Source organism: Centropristis striata, chromosome 3 (genome assembly GCF_030273125.1).
Source record: "Centropristis striata isolate RG_2023a ecotype Rhode Island chromosome 3, C.striata_1.0, whole genome shotgun sequence".
NCBI lineage: Eukaryota > Metazoa > Chordata > Actinopteri > Perciformes > Serranidae > Centropristis > Centropristis striata.
In genome coordinates this window covers 30,656,815-30,679,622 of record NC_081519.1, presented here as the reverse complement: position 1 = coordinate 30,679,622, position 22,808 = coordinate 30,656,815, and the positions used below count along the sequence as shown (strand labels likewise).

General features: G+C 36.3%; 1 protein-coding gene across 2 annotated transcripts in view; it reads right to left on the bottom strand.

Moving 5' to 3' along the window:
- The window catches only part of plekha6 (pleckstrin homology domain containing, family A member 6), a 91,105-nt gene that overhangs the window by 41,434 nt on the left and 26,863 nt on the right, over nt 1-22,808 (bottom strand). For both annotated transcript variants that reach the window (XM_059329833.1, XM_059329835.1), the window contains 2 exons: nt 22,275-22,375; nt 1,370-1,551 (listed from right to left, as the gene is read on the bottom strand). In XM_059329833.1, the coding sequence (XP_059185816.1) occupies nt 1,370-1,551; nt 22,275-22,375 (283 nt within the window). The remainder of the gene's footprint in view (nt 1-1,369; nt 1,552-22,274; nt 22,376-22,808) is intronic.

The window sequence follows — 22,808 nt, the reverse complement described above, 5'->3', positions numbered from 1 at the left end:
CTAACAATCTTAATTCAAGAAATCTTCTTAAGTGAAATTATATGTCCATGCGGCAAGATCGTTTCCTTCAGATTTAATGTTTTTATCTAGTTTTTAGACATTTAGACTTTTTTTGCAGTGTTGTTTTGATTTTTTTAGTGTGCATTTCTTCTCCATCAGCTCTGCCGCTGTGCCATGGGCTACCTTTGGCAGCATGTGTGCATACTACAGAGCTACATCATTCTGAGGTTTGTGCCATGCTATTCCCCAGTAACAGTTTCATTTCACTATCTGAGCATGAATTACTAATACATGTTTACAAAGTACAACATTTGTTTGTTATTCAATAATCCTCCGGAGGTGTTCAGCTTTGTAACTGTAAAGAAATCAGTTGCTTGTTGAAGATATTTTTAGATGTGTGATTAATGGAATACTGTGCAAATGAAAATACCAAAAAACATCATGATGTGGTTTCCTGCCATTTACACTGTTCTTGATAGCACCACCAGATACATATTACCTCTAAGACATGAACAGCACATACTAGCCCATACAGTACTGCCTAACTGCAGTAACTACATTTTTGGTCAAAAATGAGTTATAACTAAAAATGAACTCCTTGATGTTTGTTTATCTTGTGACAAAGTTTTAGATTTTAATTTTTATGGTTATTTCAGAGAAATAACGAGGTAAAAATTGCAATAACTATAAAATCCAACTAAAAACCAAAGCAGACTGTGACCCAGTGCAGCCTTGTATTTCTTCATTGTGTCGAATAGTGAAGACAAGAATAATAGAAATCATAAGTTTATTTGATAGGGAAATTATTATCTAGATAAGTATAAGTGTATATATACATATCAAGTTAAAACATGAGATAAAATTATTTTAAGGCTAAAATATAACATTACTTTATAATATTAGGTCTAAAATACACAAATCTTTGAATAGAGTTGTTAAACACTTTTAAATACACTAACAACAAAATAAATTTGAAAATGTTTATTCACTGAAAACAAAATAAAAAAGCAGAAAGAAGACGGCAACATTGTAGTTACTGCAATACTATTAGAACCTTTTACAGCAATGCAAAAGCAGAGTGCAGTACCTACATTTTGGGGGTCAAAGGTCAAATAAATCAACATAATTTTTAGCATAAAAATTCCATCATCAATACATGTAGAAATAAGTGTCGTAACACTTATCTACATATAACCAATTTGACTGGCTGGTTAAAACACGTTAAAAACTTTAAAGCAGTTTTTCTCAGTTTTACTCCTTGAATAGTTACTGCTGTTAGACCTGTAGGGCAGTGTACATGTCATGACAGGGCATATTTGATATATTTTTGTATGTCCAATATGGTTTTGTGCATGTATGCAAACAGTACCTCTGTGTTGACTGAATGTTGACCTCTGCAGCATCACTCATAGCTCTAATCCACTCTTCCTGTTCCTCATGGCCGTCTGAGCTGAAGTAGTACGTCCTGGTTCCAGCATGCTCTGCCTGCATGCAAAACACAAAAGGTTCCTTCAAGTCACCGTCCTCACCCTCCTCCTTCTCTGACCACACCTGAAGAGGGAGACAAAGCACAGCACATACAGTATGTTAGTAACAGTCCATCCCTGCAGTGATCACACTCAACATCCCCATGATGTTTATTAGCAGAAACATCTCTCCTCATGCAGCGGAGAAGCATATTAGAGATTTACAGGGAAAAGGTTAGTCGGGTTTATTTTTGGCAAACCACTTTATTTACAGGTTGAACTGAAAGTGAGTACACCTGACATGTTGCTATTAATCATTCACTGCATATGAACACTGTGAGAGCACTCACTCATACTGTACAGTAAGTATTCTGCCCTACAAGTCTAACTGCAGTAACTACACAAAGGGTAAAACTGAGAAAAACTGCTTTAAAGTGTTTTAACGTTTTTTAACTGGCCAGCCTAATTGGTTACATGTAGATAAGTGATATGACACTTATTTCTACATGTATTGATGATGTAATATTTATGTTAAAGAAATCATGACAAATATTTGACCTTTGACCCCAAAAATGTAGGTACTGCACTCTGGTTTTGCTGTAAAATGTTCTAATAGTAATCAGTGCAGTAACTGCAATTTTGTTGTCTTCTTTCAGCTTTAATATTTTATTTCCAGTCAATAAACATTTTTAAATTGATTTTGTTATAAGTGTATTTAAAAGTATTTAACAACTCTATTCAGAGAGTTTTGTATTTTACACTTAATGACATAAAGTAATGTTATATTTTAGTCTTAATTATTATTATAATAATAATAAATGAGTACATATATGCAAAGTAGACGGTGGTGAGTGCAATTACTGCTTGGTTTTGAGTTGGATTTAGTGGTTTTTATATAATTATTTCTCTGAAATAAAGCAAAATTGAAATCTAAAACTTAGTCACAAGATAAAACAGACATCAAGGAGTTCATTTTTAGTTATGACTCAGTTTTGACCAAAAATGTAGTTACTGCAGTTAGACTTTGTAGGACAGAGTACACCTGACGTGTTGCTATTAACCCTTCACTGCATATGAACACTGTGAGAGCACTCATATTGTACAGTAAGTATAGCAGATCGAACAGGAAGTGTGTCTCTAAAGTGTGATGGATGTTTGCAGCTGACAGGTTGAGGGTCTCAGGACAGAGTGTACTGATTGAGGAGTCCCTTGAGGCACATTTGTGATTCATTATATTGGGCTGTGTTAATACAAATGACTTGACTGGACTTGAGTTTGGGTCAGTGGTGGAATGTAACTAAGTACATTTACTAATGTACTGAACTCAAGTACAATTTTGAGTTACTTGTACTTGAGAATTTCCCTTTTATGTAACGTTATACATCTACTCCACTACATTTAACTGACAGCTTTAGTTACTTTTTCAGGTATTTCAGGGTTTTTTGTTTTAGTTAAATTAGCCCTATCTTTACTAAACTAAAAAATGCTGCTTATATAAATGCATCAATAATAATAATCCAATAATATATTTAACAATCTGAGTGGGTCCATTCTGCATAATGAGTGTTTTGACTTCTGATACAGTACTTTTGATGCTGATACTTTACTTGCAGGAGTAATTTTACAGTGTGGCATTAATACTTTTACTTTAATATGGGATCTAAATACTTTTTCCAACACTGGTTTGGGTAATAAATTCACAGCTCTTATTAATAATACTGATCTTATTAATGACATTAATATAAAAAAAAAGTTGTAATAAACCAGAATTATTATGATCCCTGATTTTGTTACACACTGTTACACTAGCAGCCTAAAGCTTAAATATCCTCTAATATGGTTTGAGACTCAAACCAGTACACAGCAATGTTATAAAAGTTTTTTCATTAGTTTTAGTTTTAATTTCGTTTTTCGTTTTAATTTTCGTTGTTTCCAAATTCAGTTAGTTTTAGTTTCTTTTTTAGAGTGAGTTTGCTCATTTTAATTCGTTTTTATTTTGGAAAAATGCTTAGTTTTAGTTTAGTTTTTATTAGTTTTAGTGTTAGTTTTAGTTTTTTTGTAATAGGGTATTTGTTGGGTGCGTGATTCAATAAGGTCACAATAAATGTTTCCTTTATTTCCTTTGTCTGATCCATCTCAGCCCCAATACGTTTATTAAGTCATAAAATCAGATAAATGAAATAGGATTCATATCAAGCAAAAGTATGAAAAAAGTTGACAAAGACGAAAACGACGGACATTTTCACTATAATCTTAGTTAGTTTTGTTACCACAAAATACAGTTTCAGTTAGTTATCTTTTTTTTTAAACTCTCGTTTTTATTTTTATTTCAGTTAACGAAAATGTTTTTTCCATTCTAGTTTTCGTTAACTATAATAACCTTGGTACACAGTTGAGTTTTAAAACTAGGATTAGTAGGGTGGTATTGGTTCAAATAACAACATCAGGGTGTACCTCAGAACAGCAGATTTTACATACAGTCAATAAAAACACACACCAAACTGAACAAGACAAGACTGTGATGCATGAATCCTTAGGTATGCACCAGTTATGTAGACATGCAGTACAATACACCATGCATTTACAGACACAACAGGCAATACAAAGAAAGGAGGTAAAATATCAACACCGTACCAAGTGTACTTTCTATCACAACAGGAGACAGCGATGGCCAGCAGACCTCACAGGGGTGGACACAGGTGGGAGGGAGAGGAGACAATGAGTGGAGATGTTAAGGGTTTTTGTTGTATAAGGTCACAGGTCATTGATGTTAGGGCCTTTGTCTTCTGTAAAGCAGTGGCTGTCTCTCTCTGACAGATGGTTGAGAACATCTGGAGCCTCTAAAAGTCTTTCATTACGAAACAGATGCTTACAGACTGTAGGAAAAGTCTAAAGCTGTTAATGTAATGTGTATTTTTTAAAGCATGTATGTTTTCAATGCCATATTCAATGTGAATGGATACTGATTTTAACCCCTTGGAGTCTTGGGCTATTTTGTCAGTTTTTGAATACTTCTATTCTATTCACATTTTAGTAGTGCCGCTTTCTCTGCCTAATAATGATACATAATATTTATTATCATATATTAATACTTAACTGCTAGATCTATAACTGAAAGTGCACACGCACGCGCACACGCGCACACACACACACACACACACACACACACACACACAAACACACACACACACACACACACACAAACACACACACACACACACACACACACACACACACACACACACACACACACACACACACACACACACACACACACACACACACACACACACACACACACACACACACACAGGAGTACCATTATTGTCGTTTAATATTCACTCTCTGTCCGTCTATGTCACTGTATTGTATTATTGCACAATAAAAAATAAAAAAAGTTTTTGAATACTTTTCATTGACTGAATACATCACTGCCACTTAAAAAGTGTTTACTGTGCTAGTACATGTTTGTATCACTATTTTCAGCACCTCACCTATTTGATCTGATGAATATTTTTTTACTTTGACTTACTGGACTTTGAACCCAGGATACAGAAAAAAAAACCCAACAACATAAAACTGGAGTTTCAAAAAATATTTTTTTTTACTTATAAAACATAATCATGCTCAGTAAGAATTTTAAATGTTGCAGATGTAAATATATATATAAAATGAGGATCTAGTTCTATATTTCATACATATATTTGACCTTATCATCTGCTTTACTTGGCCAATCATCATCAAACAAAAACGGTGGAGTTTGAAGCCAGAAATTTAGAGGAAACTCAATGTCTGGGCTTGAAGTTTCTTCGCTATTATGCCATGACATAATGAAGAAGTAATGTGTCAGTGCTTTTGTGAACTCCAAAGGGTTAAATACAAGTCAGTCTAAGTCTCCTGCATGTGAACAAAAAAAATGCAAACATGTCCCCATAATGATACTTATTTCTATGAGCAGACAGTAATGTTTAGGACAATGCTAATGTGACCCCATAAACTCATTCCTTATAGGTGGAAAATAAGATGAATGAAATGAAACATACTGATAATAATGGTAATTTACAAGAAAAGATGCAGTTGACGCCACAGAATTATGTAACATGTCAGTGAGAACAATTTCAGAAATGTACCACAAGAGGGCAGTACAAGAGAAGAAGTCTGACAAAGGTCATTCACTGAGGTTTAGTAAGCATAAGCTGCTGCTTTTTCTCAGGCTCATTCACCAACCCAGAATTGATGAAAAGCCTCTACAAAAGACCTGAGATTAAAATGTCATTAGATTAAAAGTTTAATAGTATAATGTGTTCTACTTCACTTCAGATCACGACATGATGGAACATATTTCCTGAAAAATTCCCATCATCAAATAATTCAATTAAATTTTATCTAGATAACCCAGAATCACAAATCACAGATTTGCCTCGAAGAGCATTACAGTCTGTACACCATAAATGTTGTTAAGGGAAAAAAAGAATATCTGCGTGCATAAAATGACTAATTTTACTACGAATAGCACCTGGAGAATGGCATCAATCATGACCACTCAAACGAGTCATATATAGTACACAGCCAGGCCAAAATCCTAAAAATCAAGTCTTATTTACTATGTTTCTGTGTATATAAGCGTCTTAACAAGCTGATTACAACATGTGGGTCACTGTTATTTCATCTGCAGAGTGAATATATGATTATGCTATATATACTATAGTATATGATTAGTATGGATTCATCATAAAGGTTCTATTACCTTTCGTTCAGATGATGTCCAGAAAATTATGTCTGTGTATCACACAAGGCTTAAAACATTTCATCAATAATTGTTTGTGTGGTCAGTGCTACTTTGCAACTTGTTTTCTAGCACAACGCAGTTCTTCCATTGCAAAATTGCCAAGCGGACCCTTAGCAGAGTAAACATTCATGTTGGTCAACACACATACTTTCTGCTAATGAGGTCTAACTCAGTTTGAACTAATCTCATTTCAAGTGAATGGCTGTAGCCTGAACCCAGTCCTACTCATGATTTTACCATTCATCTCCAACAATAAATTCAATAAGACAGTGTGTGCAAATCGGTATAAAAGATGAGTAGATATGTCATTTTAATCAGATTTTCAACCATGATCTGCAATTTATGTCAAAACAAGATCATGATGCGTGTGTGTGTGTGTGTGTGTGTGTGTGTGTGTGTGTGTGCGTGTGTCCTTGGTAGAGTGAAGGATGCTGTCAGTGATTGGTGTGACGTTAAGGTCGTCCTTGGCTGCTGTGTGCAGCAATAGTGACCAAAGACAACTGCGTGTGTGTGTAGGAGGAGGGGCAGCACTGGCCTAAGACATCAAGAGGAAATGATGTCACAAATAAAGAGGAGTCACTTCCTTCCACGGTGGAGCACTCAGGCTCCGCCTCCAGGAGTGACGCTAAGTGATGCAATTCGCTGAAATGGATGAATAATAAGAGGCAGCAGTAACCTAGCAACAGAGGTGGGGCTATGAGAAGGGTGTGTGTGTGTGTGTGTGTGTGTGTGTGTGTGTGTGTGTGCAGCCTCGCTCCTTTATTGTCCTTCCTTTGTCCATTCATTCAGGTAGTCAGAGGGAGGAGGATGGATGAACGGGAGAAAGGGTAACATATGTCAACATTATCTCTCACACCTTTCTCTTTTTTAATAACAAAAGAGAAATAAGGAAAAGAGAAAAAAAAGGAAAACAAAGGCAAAAAGGCCATTGGTAAGGGAATTAAATAGGAAGAAGGAAGGGAAGACAGAAGGAAGGAAAACATAAAAACAAAGAAAGAGATAGTGACATAGCAGCTATAATAAGGAAAATATAAAAAAGAGGGAGAGCAAGGGAGGACAAAGCAACGGCAGAAACTAGAACACAAAGATGAACAAAATGAGGAAGAGAGGGAAGAACAGATGGAAGGAAGTAAACTGAAAGTAGTGAATAAATACAGTGAGATAAGGAACATGGGAGGAAAAGAAGACAGAAGGCAAAAAGAAAGCAAAACAACTTATGAATCAGAAAAGTAAATGAAAAGATGATCAGAGAGGCACAGAGACAAGGGCTAAAATGAAGGAGTTGGGAAGGGAGGAATGGGAAACAAAGAGAAAAAATGTCAGATAAAGGAAGAAAGCAAAGAGAACAGTATGGATGCATTCCTCATGTGATGCATCCAGGTGTCAGAGGCAGCCTATGGAAAGGCTTTGGTAAATACTTTATCCTGCAGACCTCCACAAGAGCTTCCTGCTCAGCTGCTGCTGTGTGGGAAGTGTGTTTGTGAGTGTGTGTTAAGATGTGTGAATGAAAGAAATATGCTTGAATGTGCATGTGTTTGTGCGTGTGAACTATGACTAAATGGCCTCAGGTCAGAAGGAACTGCAGCACCTCTCAGCCCCCACAAACACACACAGCACTGTGGGTCATCTTTCTCCAAGATGTCCCTGAACTGAAATATTTTCATGATATTGAGCACTATAAAACTAAATAGGACATAGGGCTGGGCGATATGGACCTTTAGTCATATCTAGGGTTGTCAAAAGTATCGATACTCAAAAAAGTATCGATACTAAAACGTTGTATCCGGATATGATACTCATTTTCAAAAGTACGGAGTATCTGAAGCTTGTTATCATAGTTGCAGTTTCTTTTTGCACAACTGTTTTTTATTATAAATATTTAACCTGTGGTTCTGTTAATTTTTACATGTATTTTTTCTTGTTAATAAAAATATTTCTGTTAAGTTTTGGGGTCTTTGTTTTTATCCTTGTGGTATCGAAAATGGTATCGAGTATCAAATGTTTTCCTGAGTATCGGTATCAAGTTGAAAATTTTAGTATCGTGACAACCCTAGTCATATCCCGATATACTGTATTTAGGCTGATTATCTATATACGAAATATATCCCGATATTTTTATCGCAAAGTGAGCGCAAATGTTCAGTCAAAGTCAAAGCCAAATATGACATGTCACAAGTAGTTTTATTGAAACTGTTTATTAGACCACCGTTGTAGCCATTTTCCATGGTTTTCTTGATAATGATATTGGTTATTATCAAGAAAGCCACGAAAAAAAGGCTAGATATGTACCTTTAGTTGTACCAGGCATTAAAATGAACAAGAAATTGAAGAAAACAAGGGTGGTCTAATAATTTTTTCCATGACTGTAAATACTGTGAAACAATAGGAGTACCTTTTTTTAACATATCAATAATGATCCAAAATGAGTGGACCACATCTTATTCTCGCCACCTGTACAGCTGTGGACATATTTTATGGTGTAATGGTCATCTGTCTAGAGGTAGACCGATATATCAGCCAACCGGTATATCGGGCCAATATTTGCGTTTTTTACTTGTATTGACATCGGCCAATACGTGCACCAGGCAAGACTTGGTGCAAAATTTTCCATTCTCTGGTGAGCTGCTGCTGATACCAGAAAAAAGAAAAACACATCAAATATGTAGATCATCTGAGGCGCCACCACCTCCAGGCCTAGAACAACATACAAAAAGGAAAGGAAGATCGAGCAGAAGAATGTTTGTTTTGTTAACAAAACTTTTTAAATGTTTTGTTTAAATTGAGACTTGTTTTTGCATTTGTTATTGTGTCATCTTTATCATGTAAATGGAGGGAGAAAAGGCAATATCGGCAAAAAAAAGTTGGCAGCACATATCGGGGATCGGTAAAGACTGATGTCAAAATATTGGTATCGGCATCGGCCTTAAAAATCCTGTATCGGTCGACCACTACATCTGTCCAACAGTTTGTTCAAGAGCAAGAGAACTCTACAGATACTATACAATTGCTCTAAACTTAAATGTGTGTATTCATGGTCTCCAGAGCATGATTTTTGTTGTCTGTTTTGTCTTTAATCCAAACTAAAGACATTTAATCATCAAATTGCTAGACAACCATAGAATCAGCTAAGTGTCACACAGTGTTACTAAAACAGGGTGAATGACCTCATGGTCCCGATGAGTGACTCATAGTCAAGTCACCATGTTCCAATGTCAGTCACCAAAAGTACACTATAAAGAAGCACACATTTAGCATCAGTGTAGCAGGGCTGATGGAGAGGAGTCTGGAGGGTCCACGCCTTCATGAACACAACTAGAATCTGCTCTTTCAACCCATCATGGCTGTCAAAAATAGACTATTTTTAGTGAAGCACAGCAGAGAAATGTTTCTGGGACGTTTCTGAAATGTGCTGTAGCAAGTATGGTGGAATCCTAAGCATTATATAGATCCATCAGCTCCCAGTGGAATAGTGTTGTAACAGATGTCTATTTACGGCAAGATTATTACATTTACATTTACATTTAGTCATTTAGCAGACGCTTTTATCCAAAACGACTTACAGGAAGAAAGGGGAACAATCAAGGTATAGTGTAATAAGAGCCGTTAGAGCAGCAATTAGTGCTAGTGACAATTCTTTAAGGAGTAGAATTATCGTGTGGTGCTAAGAGAGAAGATGCTCTCTGAAGAGCTGGGTCTTCAGGAGGTTTTTAAAGGTAGAGAGGGACGCCCCTGCTCTGGTAGGAACTGGTAGTGTGTTCCACCAGCGGGGAACAAGAAATGCAAAGAGTCTGGATTGTCTTGGGCGAACAGGGTTAACAAAAACTAACGAAATAACGAAAACTAGAATTGAAAAAACATTTTTGTTAACTGAAATAAAAGAGAGAGTTTTTAAAAAAAAACCAATAACTAACTGAAACTGTATTGTGTTGTTACTAAAGTAATTAAAATAACTAAAATTATAGTGAAAATGTCCTTAGTTTTCATCTTTGTCAACTTTTTTCATACTTAAACCTTTTTGGTTGATATGAAATATATTTCATCTATCTGGTTTTATGACTACAACTTATTGGGGCTGAGATGGATCAGACAAAGGAAATAAAGGAAACATTTATTGTGACCTTATTGAATCTGGCACCCAACAAATACCCCATTACAAAAAACTACAACTAACACTAAAACAAATAAAAACTAAACTAAATCTAAGCATTTTCCAAAAAAATTAAAACTAATTAAAACTAGCAAACTCACTTTAAAAACTCATTGAAACAAACTGAATTTGAAAACAAAAATTGAGAACGAAATCAAAACTAAAACGAATGAAAAATCCCAAACTATTATAACCTTGATTCGCAGGTGACAGTATATATTGCTACTGCCTGCTTAAATGCTTAAATGTTCACTGGAGATAAAAATGACTCACTCCTCAGTCATTCAAGACTTTTAAGTCCTCGTGTCTTTTGTCTGCATACACAGAGAGGGAAGGCTTGGTGCCTTGGCCAGGGACAGTGTGACACATGTTTAAACATGTGTACTAATGGAAAAGGTCAATTTTCAGCAATGTGTAGACTAATCCTTCTTATTCAGCTGAATTAGTCAATGTCTTCCAAGTATTTCATAGTGTTCTTGTAGTTCACTTAATAAAAACAAGGATTTTCAAATCTACTGCTAAACTCTCTCAGCACCTTGAGTATTTGCCAGTCCTATGTTTGGAAGAGGATCATCTGGCAGTGCACGCTGAATAATGTCGCCTCAGTCAATGACATGAACACAAAAACAGAGAGGAAGCAGCCCAAAGGAATAACCACTCCTTTCTTAGCCACCTGATAGTTCCAAGGAACTGTTTGCTGCCAGGAAGGGAGAGGCTACACACACTTCACACATACACACCCATAGGTGTAACCCTATGAATCTGGCTGTTGACTCGCACTGTTTAATAATTTACCCTTTAAGGGAGTTATGAGCACAAGGTATTTATGGCTTTTTTTCCTACATATTCAAGCTCTGCAGGCATAATTTTACATATATATACCTTATTTAGCGTCAAGCTCAAACATAACTGTACTTGGAGAACAAAAACCCCCAAAGGACATGAATGAAGATTGTGTCCAGATACAGATCAGTGGTTGTGTTTGATTCCAACAGTGAAACATAAAAAACCTTCAGCTGGACACTCTGCTTACTGAATGTCTCTGACTAGGACCACACCTCTCCAGAGTCAGATAGTGAAGCAGCAGTGGAACAGGTTTAGACAGCTCTCTGACTGAGCTTCTGATTAAGGGCAACACTCCTAAAGAGCACAGATCTCTGATGGACGTGACTGTTTACAGTTTAACACAATTTTCTTTTTTGTAAAACTAGATTAAAACTAAATCTGGATTTTTGTCGGAGCCACTAAATCAGCAGAGAAATCTAGTGTCATCACCAGGTCAAAACGTCCATTAGTCCAGTACTTTGGCTGATGAACAAACTGCAGCTACAACACACCAACTAAAATGGTGAACATGGTAAACATTACCTGCTAATCATCATCATTGGGTGTTAACCCTTCATACATTAGCATTTTATCTCAGCACGGCCTCACATCCCACCTAATTTGAAAGTTATTGCACTACAGAATGGGTGCTATGCAAAAGCGGGGTGTCTAAAAACAAGATAAAAACACTAAATCTGACGGAAATGATCTTGCTGCATGGACAGATAATTTCACTTGACAAGATTTCTTAATAATAAAAATTTCTCAAATCTAGAAATAAGCATGTTGAACACTTAAAATAAGAAATTAACTCTTAAAACAAGAGAAATTATATCAAACACTTCTAAATCTAAAGTTTTTTTTATCTTGGTAAGAAACAAATCATTTGCAGTGTGTAAGCGGTTATCATTCCCATAACGATCAGCCTATTCAATTGGCTGCTATATTAACATGTGTTAGTGGCCCTGCTCTCTAGCGATGGTACTAACTACACCAAGGGGTCAAAGTATCGTCTCTTAACTTCAGTGCATATATTTTACTTTTTAAACTAAGACCTAACCAGATTTTTTCCCTCCTAAACTTAGACAAGTAGTTTTGTAGTTAAATTCTAATGAAACTGCAGCCTTTAAACATAACATCAGTGCTTAGATTTCAGGGACCGTCCAGTTAAATGGTCTGGTAACAACCTACTGGACCTATAAAAGGAGGAGCAGGCCCCTACTCGCCCATACCGATGGCAATGATAGGCTAATAACCCTCATTTAATCCTGTGATAATGATCGTAAAGGGTGCACATCAACTAGTGAGGCTGGAGACTCTACGCCTTGTTAAACGTAGGGTTCTAAGGGCGAATATCCAGTTTTACTGGCCTAATTAGGTCCAAGCAGGTAATTGAGCTTAAACCAGTTTGATCTTATGCAAACCGGCTGAACCAGCATTTGTTATGGTTATGTTATACTAGAATTGAAAAAACATTTTCGTTAACTGAAATAAAAATAAAAACTAACTGAAACTGTATTTTGTGGTTACAAAACTAACCAAAATTATGGTGAAAATGTCCTTCGTTTTTGTCTGTCAACTTTTTTCATATGTAAACCTTTTTGGTTGATATGAAACCTATTTCATCTATCTGGTTTAATGACTTAATAAACTTATTGGGGCTGAGATGGATCAGACAAAGGAAATAAAGGCAACATTTATTGTGACTTTTTTGAATCTCCCACCCAACAAATACCCCATTACAAAAAAGTAAAACAAACACTAAAACTAGTAAAAACTAAACTAAAACTAAGCATTTTCCAAAAAATAAAATCTAATTAAAACAAGCAAACACACTCTAATAACTAATTAAAACTAACTGAATTTGAAAACAAAAAATCACAACAAAATTAAAACTTAAACTAAAGAAAAATCCAAATCTAACCTTGGTGTCAACAACATCACAGTGCTAAATCAACATTATTACACCGGCCCAAACCTTGTTGAAAGATACAGGTTTAGTCAAATAATTTCCAGAATAAAGAGAGTTACATATCAATACTTCAAAGCAGAACCATTCCAGATGAGACAAAAGTGCTTGTATGTGCAAGAATCTATGGTGCCACAAAACATCACTTTAGCTCCATTCAGACAGGATAGATAATAGAGGATTAATACTAATTATAATAAATTGTGTGATCAAACATTTCCTGTGTTTCCTGATATAAAAGGCATTGTTCTAGACATTAATCTAATTATAAACACTTGTGATCTGTAGCCTTCAAATTGACTCAACTACAGCAGGTTCCAACCTCTCCATGACTAACAGCCTAAACCCAGTACTCAAGGGACTTTCATGCAAATCTGTCACATCTGACAGAATAAGAAACATATGTATTAAGCATATCAATATCAAAAGTTTTAGGGGCGTCCCGGTGGCTCACACCGGTAGAGCGCTTACCATGTATGCCATGTGCTGCGGCGGAGCCGGGTTCAAATCCGGCCTGAGCTCCCTTTGCCGCATGTCTTCCCCTCTATCACCCCCTTTCTATCTATCACTATAAATAAAGCAACAAAATGCCAAAAAAAAAAAAAAATCTTTAATATCAAAAGTTTTAGAAATTTTGATTCATTCAATCAAATTTTCCTATGTTATATGGGTCAATAAAAAAAAAAAAAGAGAGAAATAATGCACTTAGTATATTCCTCATAAGGATTATGCATTGGCCCACAGACAGGGAAAACCGCTTTGACAGATCATTCGTTCATATGCATGAATCAGGGTAACACACATACAAACAGACATATTATGTAGACTGTCACATCTGAAGGAAGAACCTTGTGGTGTGGTGGTGGAGCCCGCCCCCGCTACACCACTCTGCCAGGAGCAGAGCAGGCAGAAGCTCTGGAGACAGACAGTTGGCTAATTAGCTAGCTCGTCAATGACCATAAATAATAACAGAATGTACGTCGCTTTGGATAAAAGCGTCTGCTAAATGACATTGTAGAATTATAGAATGTATTATTTTATCCTACCATCATATTTCTACAAATTAAGGCAGGTACTAATGGCAAGCACTAATTTATGGAGCTGTGCAATTTACTGCATTTTTCACAACACAGTAGGGCTGGGCGATATGGACCAAAAGTCATATCCCGATATAATTGGGCTGAATATCGATATATATCCTGATATTTTTATTGCAAAGTGAGAGAAAATGTTCCGTCAAAGTCAAAGCCAAATATGACATGTCACAAGTAGTTTTATTGAAACCGTTTATTTAAGTGAACATAAATACTGTATAACAACAGGAGGACCTTTAAAAAAAAAAAAAATCAAAGCTCCATAAAGTGCATATTTAAATACCAAAATATCTTAAATAAAAATAGCCCATGAAATAAAATAGGCCAATCTTTATCTGAAATCAAAATATTTATATGAGAAAAGAATTATAAAAAATAACTAAATATGACAAACCCTAGTAAGGGCAGCATTTATATATAAATAAATAAAAAATTTAACTATATCGATATATATGCGATATGGTCCATATCACATTTAAAAATATATCAATATGATTTTTATATCGATATATCGCCCAGCCCTACAACACAGTCTTTCAGAATAAAAGCCTCATGTTGACAAATTAAGGGATTCGGATTCCGCTTGTGTAACGCAAAAAATAAGCAAGACCCTGAATTTGCAAAGGATCTGTAGTTGAACTGCAGCGGAGCCGTGCCTCAGCCATGCTACTCATGCAGGGTGTTCTAACCTGTTAACATGAACCTTAAATAAAAACCAACCACAATGCACAGTCGCTGCTCACGTTGACAGTGTGGCCCGGTGGTTAGACCCAGTTGCTGCTGGCCACCTGCCCACTCTTGGGCACCATTATTCTACCATAAAAGCATGGTGGAATAAACAAATACATGGATGATAAATGGCTAAAATTTAACAGTATAATGCTTCATCAATACACTTATACAAAGCATAGGGATGCATGTTGCTATTGCCAGATGAGGGAGAACTTTGTTTAGCTTGTTTTCTGTAACCATTGTTGCACAAAGGCATAAGCCAGCTGTCAGCTAGTTACATCTAAAGTGGGTTGGAAAAAATGATATGAATGAAGTCAGTGTGGTTTTTAAAAATACATTTTTTTATAATTATTTATTTCCATTTATTTTTGCTGTTGTCGTTAGTTTGTTGTCTGTTCCTTTTCTTGGAGATCCTCATTTGGGAAATACCAGTTTGCCTTGTATATATGTCTGTTTACCCTATGTTTTGTTATTTACTTTGTGAATATATACCTTGAAAAAAAAGGAAAAAAATGCAAGGTACAATATTGTAAAGAAAATGAAATGACTGATTATGTTTTTGAAAGTAAGAAGCCTTGCAATAAAGTATTTTTTTAAAAAGTCAGTGTGTAATTTCTCTCAGGCCGTTGTGCATCGGGCTGCCCATAGAGGCCTGGAGAACTGTTGCTTTGTTGGATATGCAGCCGCTTTCTGTTGCATTTGTCATCAGGGTTTATGTGCATTGGGCTCTGTCATATTTCTCCATTTGCAGAATATTAACTGTTAATGTATTTGTTTTGGCTTTCAGTATGACTTTTTATTTATTTATTGGAAGCACATTTACATTGTGGTATTTGGATTTTTGTATGTTTTTGTATTGGCATTGTTTCTGATGCTGCAGCATGTTTGGAAATATTTGGGACTTTTGTAGCGGGTTGGCCATTGTTGGCCATCGAAAGGCTATAAATGTGTGGAGGAATTACAACAGAAAAACTATGACTTCCCAACCCGTGCTTCAAATATATCAATTGGCAGACATGCAACAGACAGCCTAAATGAGCTTTAAGCATCTATTTACCTGTGCTACACGCCTCGTGTCATTTGTTATAAACAGAAGTGGTTGGACAGGAATCACCAGACCGCTTTGAAGGAGGCATGCTGGAACAGGACCTCTGAGTGTCTGAGCTCCACCTCTAAGACGCCTCGAGGGAGTGTGTCTTATAAGACCAAACAAGAGGAGCCCGAAAATACACACACATATTCAACTGGCCAGCCTACACAACACATCCGAGCCACTCATGTCGCTCAACAACATCCTGAAAGCTGATACAATGTGCTTTTTAACTGTGAGTACTTGAGTAGTGAGTAGAAAATGCACTAGGGCACTGTCATAAACTTGCTTTATCTGTACTGTAAATACCTACAGTAACAACTCTCAGCTGCTACAAAAACAACCTTCATCATTCATTTATGCTTACTGCAGCAACAACATCTGACCTAACATTCTGGGATGCTGTTAAGAAAATAACAGAGAAGATAGCATTGACCAATCACATGCAAGCGCACATCCCCATTCCTTTCTAACATAAATGCCATGTTTCTCATTTCTTTCTTGCTGCTGCCACAATGACAGATAAAGTAATTGCCAATGAAATAACATTACAAAGTTGTTAAAATGATCCTGTTTAAATGGACAGGATCAAATTTCATTCATAAAACAACACTCCCACCAGCACAGCCCCTTATGTTGTTTTCACGTAGGGCTGTTTTCAGTTTGACCAGACGTTAACACTCAGAAATGTGAATACTGAATAAAAGACATTATGGAAATAATATCAAATAACATAGAATGAAAGCCAAGACTATGAAATAAAACTTTGCAATGGAAATTTCACTCAGTGTTAAGAGGCAATATGTCACACCGCGGTGAGGTGGTGTTTTATTTTGTGTTCTGTTCTTGTTATTTCCTGTTTTATTTTGAAATAGTAACTCTCCTCTCGTTTCAGGTCACTTGCCTCCCCTAATTACCGATTGTGTTCACCTGGTGCTCCCTTCCCTCCATGTGTTCCAATAGCCTTTTTGTATTCCTCGCTAGAGTGATTTTTCTTTGTAATTTATCAGTTAAGCGCAGTTCTTAGTTTCATAGTTTTTTAAGCCGTTTTGTTTTTCCTCCTCTTGGAGTGATTTTGTGTTCTTTATATATTTCTCCCCTTATCCAGTTTTTCATAGTGTTATTGTAGAATCTTTTTTTTTTCCTATCAGGTTTTGTACCTCCCTTTTGGAGCGCTTTTAGTTTGTAGGAGTTCTTATTTATTAGTTTTCCCATTGAGAGTTTTCCCCTTATCTTAGATTAGGATTATTTATTTAGTTATTTAGTGTAGATAGCTTTCAGAGGTTTTCCTCCTTTGGAGCGACTTTTCTTTGTTAGATTTCTACTCAGAGTCAGGTGTTTCATAGCCCTTTTCTTTCACTCTGTGAGGTTTTTCCTTGCTGCATTCAAAAAAAAAAAAAAGAGACTTTTAGTCCTTACTTTGAGTCCTGACTTTAGCTCGGCCTGACACAACACAGAAAAAGTGTTCAAGGTGTTCAAAATGTAATTTTTTTCGTAATTTAAGGGATCGTAGAGGTTACATCCCATGTTTAATTTTTATCTTCATGACATCACATTACATGTAGTAACTGTAACTGGTTAGCCTGATGGTCCCATGACACTCTTAAACTGAAGTATGGTTAACCAACGTGGGTTTTGAGGGCCATTACTGCGACTGTGGCTACCAGGGATTCTCATGCACTTTTGGTCTTTGACCCTGTTTCAAGTCACCAAATTTTCATTAACAAGGCGAAAACATATATCATAAACTTATCATGTAAACATTACAACTTTGAAGATTTCCAAATTAAAATCCTCTCTCAATCTCTTATTGTGTCTAAATGTAGCACTCAAAGCTGATATACTTGCATGTTTAATTGCACTTATTAGAAGTTGCTTTGAATAAAAGTGCAAGCTGTTTGTAATTTGGGTAAAGTACAATATTTTAAACATGTGCATTGTTATATTAAACACATCCATAAATACTGTCCATTTTCAAATTTTAAAAAAGGCAATCTAAAGGAAGCTGAGGAAACTAGCCCCAGTCAACCTGGACAGAGCCAAAAAGAAAGCAATGGCAGGAGCATGACACCCTACCGATTAACAAAAAGCTGTCGTCAAAAAGATCAGCGATAAGAAGAAACAAGACATAATAAGATGAGAGATGAAGGGGAAATAGCAGCTGAGTCTGGGATACCACCATACCACTACCCTCTTTCTGCATGAAGATTAAGATTGAGTTTAAGATTAAGTTTAAGATTAAAATTGAAACACAGAAATTCATTCAATGCAATGACTGATCAAAAAATGTTAAAACATAACAAATGAAATGTGTGATATCTGATGCTGCCGTCAGTCCGACAGACAGAAGTCAAAGTCAACACCTAAACAAACAGCGACTGAATGTTGCACTGAACCCAGACCAGCATGATCTGGAGAGAGGGCCAAGTTCAACAACTGAAGATAATCAAACAATGTTGCAACACGAGGTGATGGCAGATATTATATGGATTTGATGTAAACAGGTCTTCTGCTACACTGCTGCAGTACCTGTTCATCCACTGTCCACTGGTTAATTGTAATATTCCAAGAAAAGTCTTACAATTAAATATATATGTTTTTGTGCATCTGGAGAGCTTGAGTTAGCATTCAGACTGGAAGTAAGGGAAGGGACCAACCTGGCTCCATCAAAAGTTCAGAAATGAACATTCCCAGCCCAGGTATTAGGGCTTGGCGATATATCAATTTAAAAGATATATTGATATATTTTTAAATGTGATATGGAATTAGACCATATTGCATATATCGATATAGTTCAAATTTGCACTGTGATCCTTGCTCCATTTTTTTTATTTAAATGTTCACTTTATGGAGCTTTGACTTTAAAAAAAAGGTGCTCCTTTTGTTATACAGTATTTATGTTCACTTAAATAAACTGTTTCAATAAAACTTGCGACATGTCATATTTGGCTTTGACTGAACATTTGCTCTCACTTTGCGATAAAAATGTCAGGATATATATCATATATCGATATTCAGCCTAAATATATCGGGATATGACTTTTGGTCCACATTTGTTTATTTAGAAGGATCCCCATGAGCTCGACCCTAAAGTGGAGCTACTTTTAGTGGGGTCCACATTTAAAACATACATAAATAAAATGAAAAATATATATTCACATAAAATGACAAGTATATTCATTCCAATCATGGCATACTGCATCATAGTTTGACTGATTACCAACATAAATAAAAAGTAAAAAAGTTATCATGCCTGGAGTATTTACATCATACAATGTCGTACAGTGTCATACATACATCATACTAGGGTTGTCAAAAGTATCGATACTCAAAAAAGTATCGATACTAAAACGTTGTATCCGGATACGATACTCATTTTAGTATTGTATTTAGTACAGTATTGACTGTTAATATTTTTCTAATTGTTATTGTTTATTGTATTTATTTATTTTTTGCACTACCTCAGACCTGAAGCTTGTTATCATAGTTGCAGTTTCTTTTTGCACAACTGTTTTTATTATAAATATTTAACCTGTGGTTCTGTTAATCTTTACATGTTGCATTTTTCTTGTTAATAAAAATATTTCTGTTAAATTTTGGGGTCTTTGTTTTTATCCTTGTGGTATTGAAAATGGTATCGAGTATCGAATATTTTCCTGAGTATCGGTATCGAGTTGAAAAAATTTGTATCGTGACAACCCTACATCATACAGTGATTATTTAATTACATATCGCCCAGCCCTACCAGGTATACTGGACTGCCCAGGCCAGCATCCCTAAAAATGTTGCCCATTTATTTTGTGAGGACAGGAGATATTTTTTGCTGTGCAACTCTCTGCTGTGAACAAGCTGTATCTATCACTCTCTGCCTGGCAGAGTGTTGAGTTTAAAATCACTTTGATTCAAAGGCTTTATCACCGTGTTTTATGTTTACCTTTCTGCATGATATTTTATGTCTTATCTCTATTTTTATATCTCCAATATATTTTTAAGCTTTGCTTTGCTCTGCTATTTATGCAACACGGCTTTGAAAGCTGCACACATATCTGATCTTTGTTAATATTCCACACTGTACACTGCAAAAAAGGTGTGTCTAAAAACAAGATAAAAACACTAAAGCTGAGGGAAATGATCTTGCTGCATGGACAGATAATTTCACTTGACAAGATTTCTTACATTAAGATTGTTAAATCTAGAAATAAGCATGTTGAACACTTAAAATAAGAAATTAACAAGCAAAATCATTTCCCTCAGATTTAGTGATTTTATTTTGTTTTTAGACACCCTTTTTTCCACTGTAGTGTGTTAATATTACCTGCCTGGGTCATGGCAGGCTGACTGGTAAGTTTGGACACTAAACAGTACTGAATGTCCAGTCAGGACATTAGCTAACAAGCAGCACCCTGATCCTTGGCAAGCTGTCAAAGCCACGCTGAGTATATTTACTCAGTCTGTCTCCACTGCAGGTGTGTGTGGAGAACCTTTGTGCAAATTAGCGTGTATGTGTGTGTGCATGTGTGTACACACTGGGTACATGCACTGGACTTTGCACTAGTTTGAACTGGTCATGCAAAGAAAGAAAACAGCAGAAAGGACTAACTGTTCTAAAAAGTGAAGAAAACTGATAATGACAAACAGTGACTGCAGTAACAAGAGAGGCACAGAGAGAGGGAAAGATAAAAGAGAGAGTGAACCCGACAGAGGGCTGGAGAGAGAGCTGTCACTGTGTGTGTTTCATGCTGATGCTGAAGGGAAAACAAGGCTAACTTTCCAACTTATATAAAGCTTTACTCAGCAGATTCAGACTCAGCCAACCTACATTACATCCTCATCGTCTCATCTTTATTCAGCGCTGACAAACAGCTCTGTCAGGTGGAGCCTCTGGAGCTGTGTTCCTACCCAACTGTCAGACTGCTGATGTGATTCATCAGGATCTGAGAAAACACAGCCTTGATCCGTTTTTATGGAACAGCAATTATACAAATATATATATTATAATTAATATAATATATTTTTAGTGCTTGGTTGTCATCACCTCCCACCAATAGTACACAAATCTTGTGTCTTCAGACTATGAGGATATCTTTAAACTAGGACATGGACATGTCAGTGTGGCTGTCCATCTTTACTGCAGATGTGATTCTACTAGGGTTGTCACGATACTAAAATTTTCAACTCGATACCGATACTCAGGAAAATATTCGATACTCGATACCATTTTCGATACCACAAGGATAAAAACAAAGTTTTAAAAAAATTTAACAAAAATATTTTTATTAACAAGAAAAACTGCAACTATGAAAACAAGCTTCAGATACTCGATACTTTTGAAAATTAGCATTGTATCCGGATACAACGTTTTAGTATCGATACTTTTTTGAGTAACGATACTTTTGACAACCCTAGATTCTACTGAGTTGATCTGCTGTGTACACTGTATAGATCTACTATATTGGATAATACTGGATTTCCAAATACTTGCAAATTAATTGTTATGGTGTATAATTTATGAAAAATTCACAAAATAATTGCATCAATCAATGTCAGCAACAATCTCAACAAAAGCAATATCTGATCAAAAATAAGAAACAAAATATAAGAATCTGCTTCAACACTAAAATTCATCTATTCGTCTAATACAAGGTCATTTCCCCAACTGAAAAAACCCCATAAATCCTCCATTCTGATGATACTGAGAAACCCCAGTCCCCGTGAGGCTCGTTTACAGTCATAAATAGCATCACGTGACTCAGCCATGAAGGCAGTCAGATTCAATCAATCAACCACAACCAAACCAACACCCTTCACTACACCACAGCCATCCAACCAAGGAACAAGTTCAAACATTAAATGCTGCTTTTGCAATAAGCAATATTGCACAAGGAGGAGTCTTCAAGGGAAGAGCAAATGTAGGAAATTGCATTTGTTCTCACTATTTATCATTACTCAGGAAACCAACAGCTAACCGCCTTTTAATATTACTGCTTTGGAACACTTCTTACAGTCTTTTTCCAAAATAGAATTTGTTTTTGACTGTTGATTGCCTCACACATTGAAAGTCATATGCATTTTGCTGCCCAGTACCCGTTGCATCCTTTGCATGAAATGCAATTGCACATAAAGCTCCCAGCACCCTCTGTCCCCCACCAGGATGTTACTGACCTTAAAGGCAAACTTGCGGGTGATGTTGTCTGAAGGCTCCACTCCTCCAATTCGAAAACTCAGCAGTGGCAAACTCCCTAACACTGTGTCCTCATTCTCATCTGTGAAGAGAAAAATAAAAACATCTGAGAAAGAATCAGAGAAACAGAAAAACAATCTGGAGCATGGCTACAACCACTGTGTGAGAGAAATAACAATTACAGCCTGAGCCAGATTATTCAACCTGCAGGATAAAAGACAAAAACAGAGGAGGAGTGCTCAGAGTCCAAACATGAGAGTGGAATCCAAGCCGCTCTCCTCCCAGCACACTCTCGGCTCCCACGGTGACAGCTTCCTAGAATAGATATCCATTATGGTCCGAGGGTCCCTGTGATAAGCAGCGGTAATGGCTCGTACACTCACCAGGATCCAGCGGTGATAAATAGAAGCACTGTAGAAGGGGAACACCGGTGCTGACTAAATAATGAAAGGAGGCATGAAAATTTTAGCAGTTTGAAAAGGGATATACTCCTCTCTCTGTGACCTCCTGCCTCT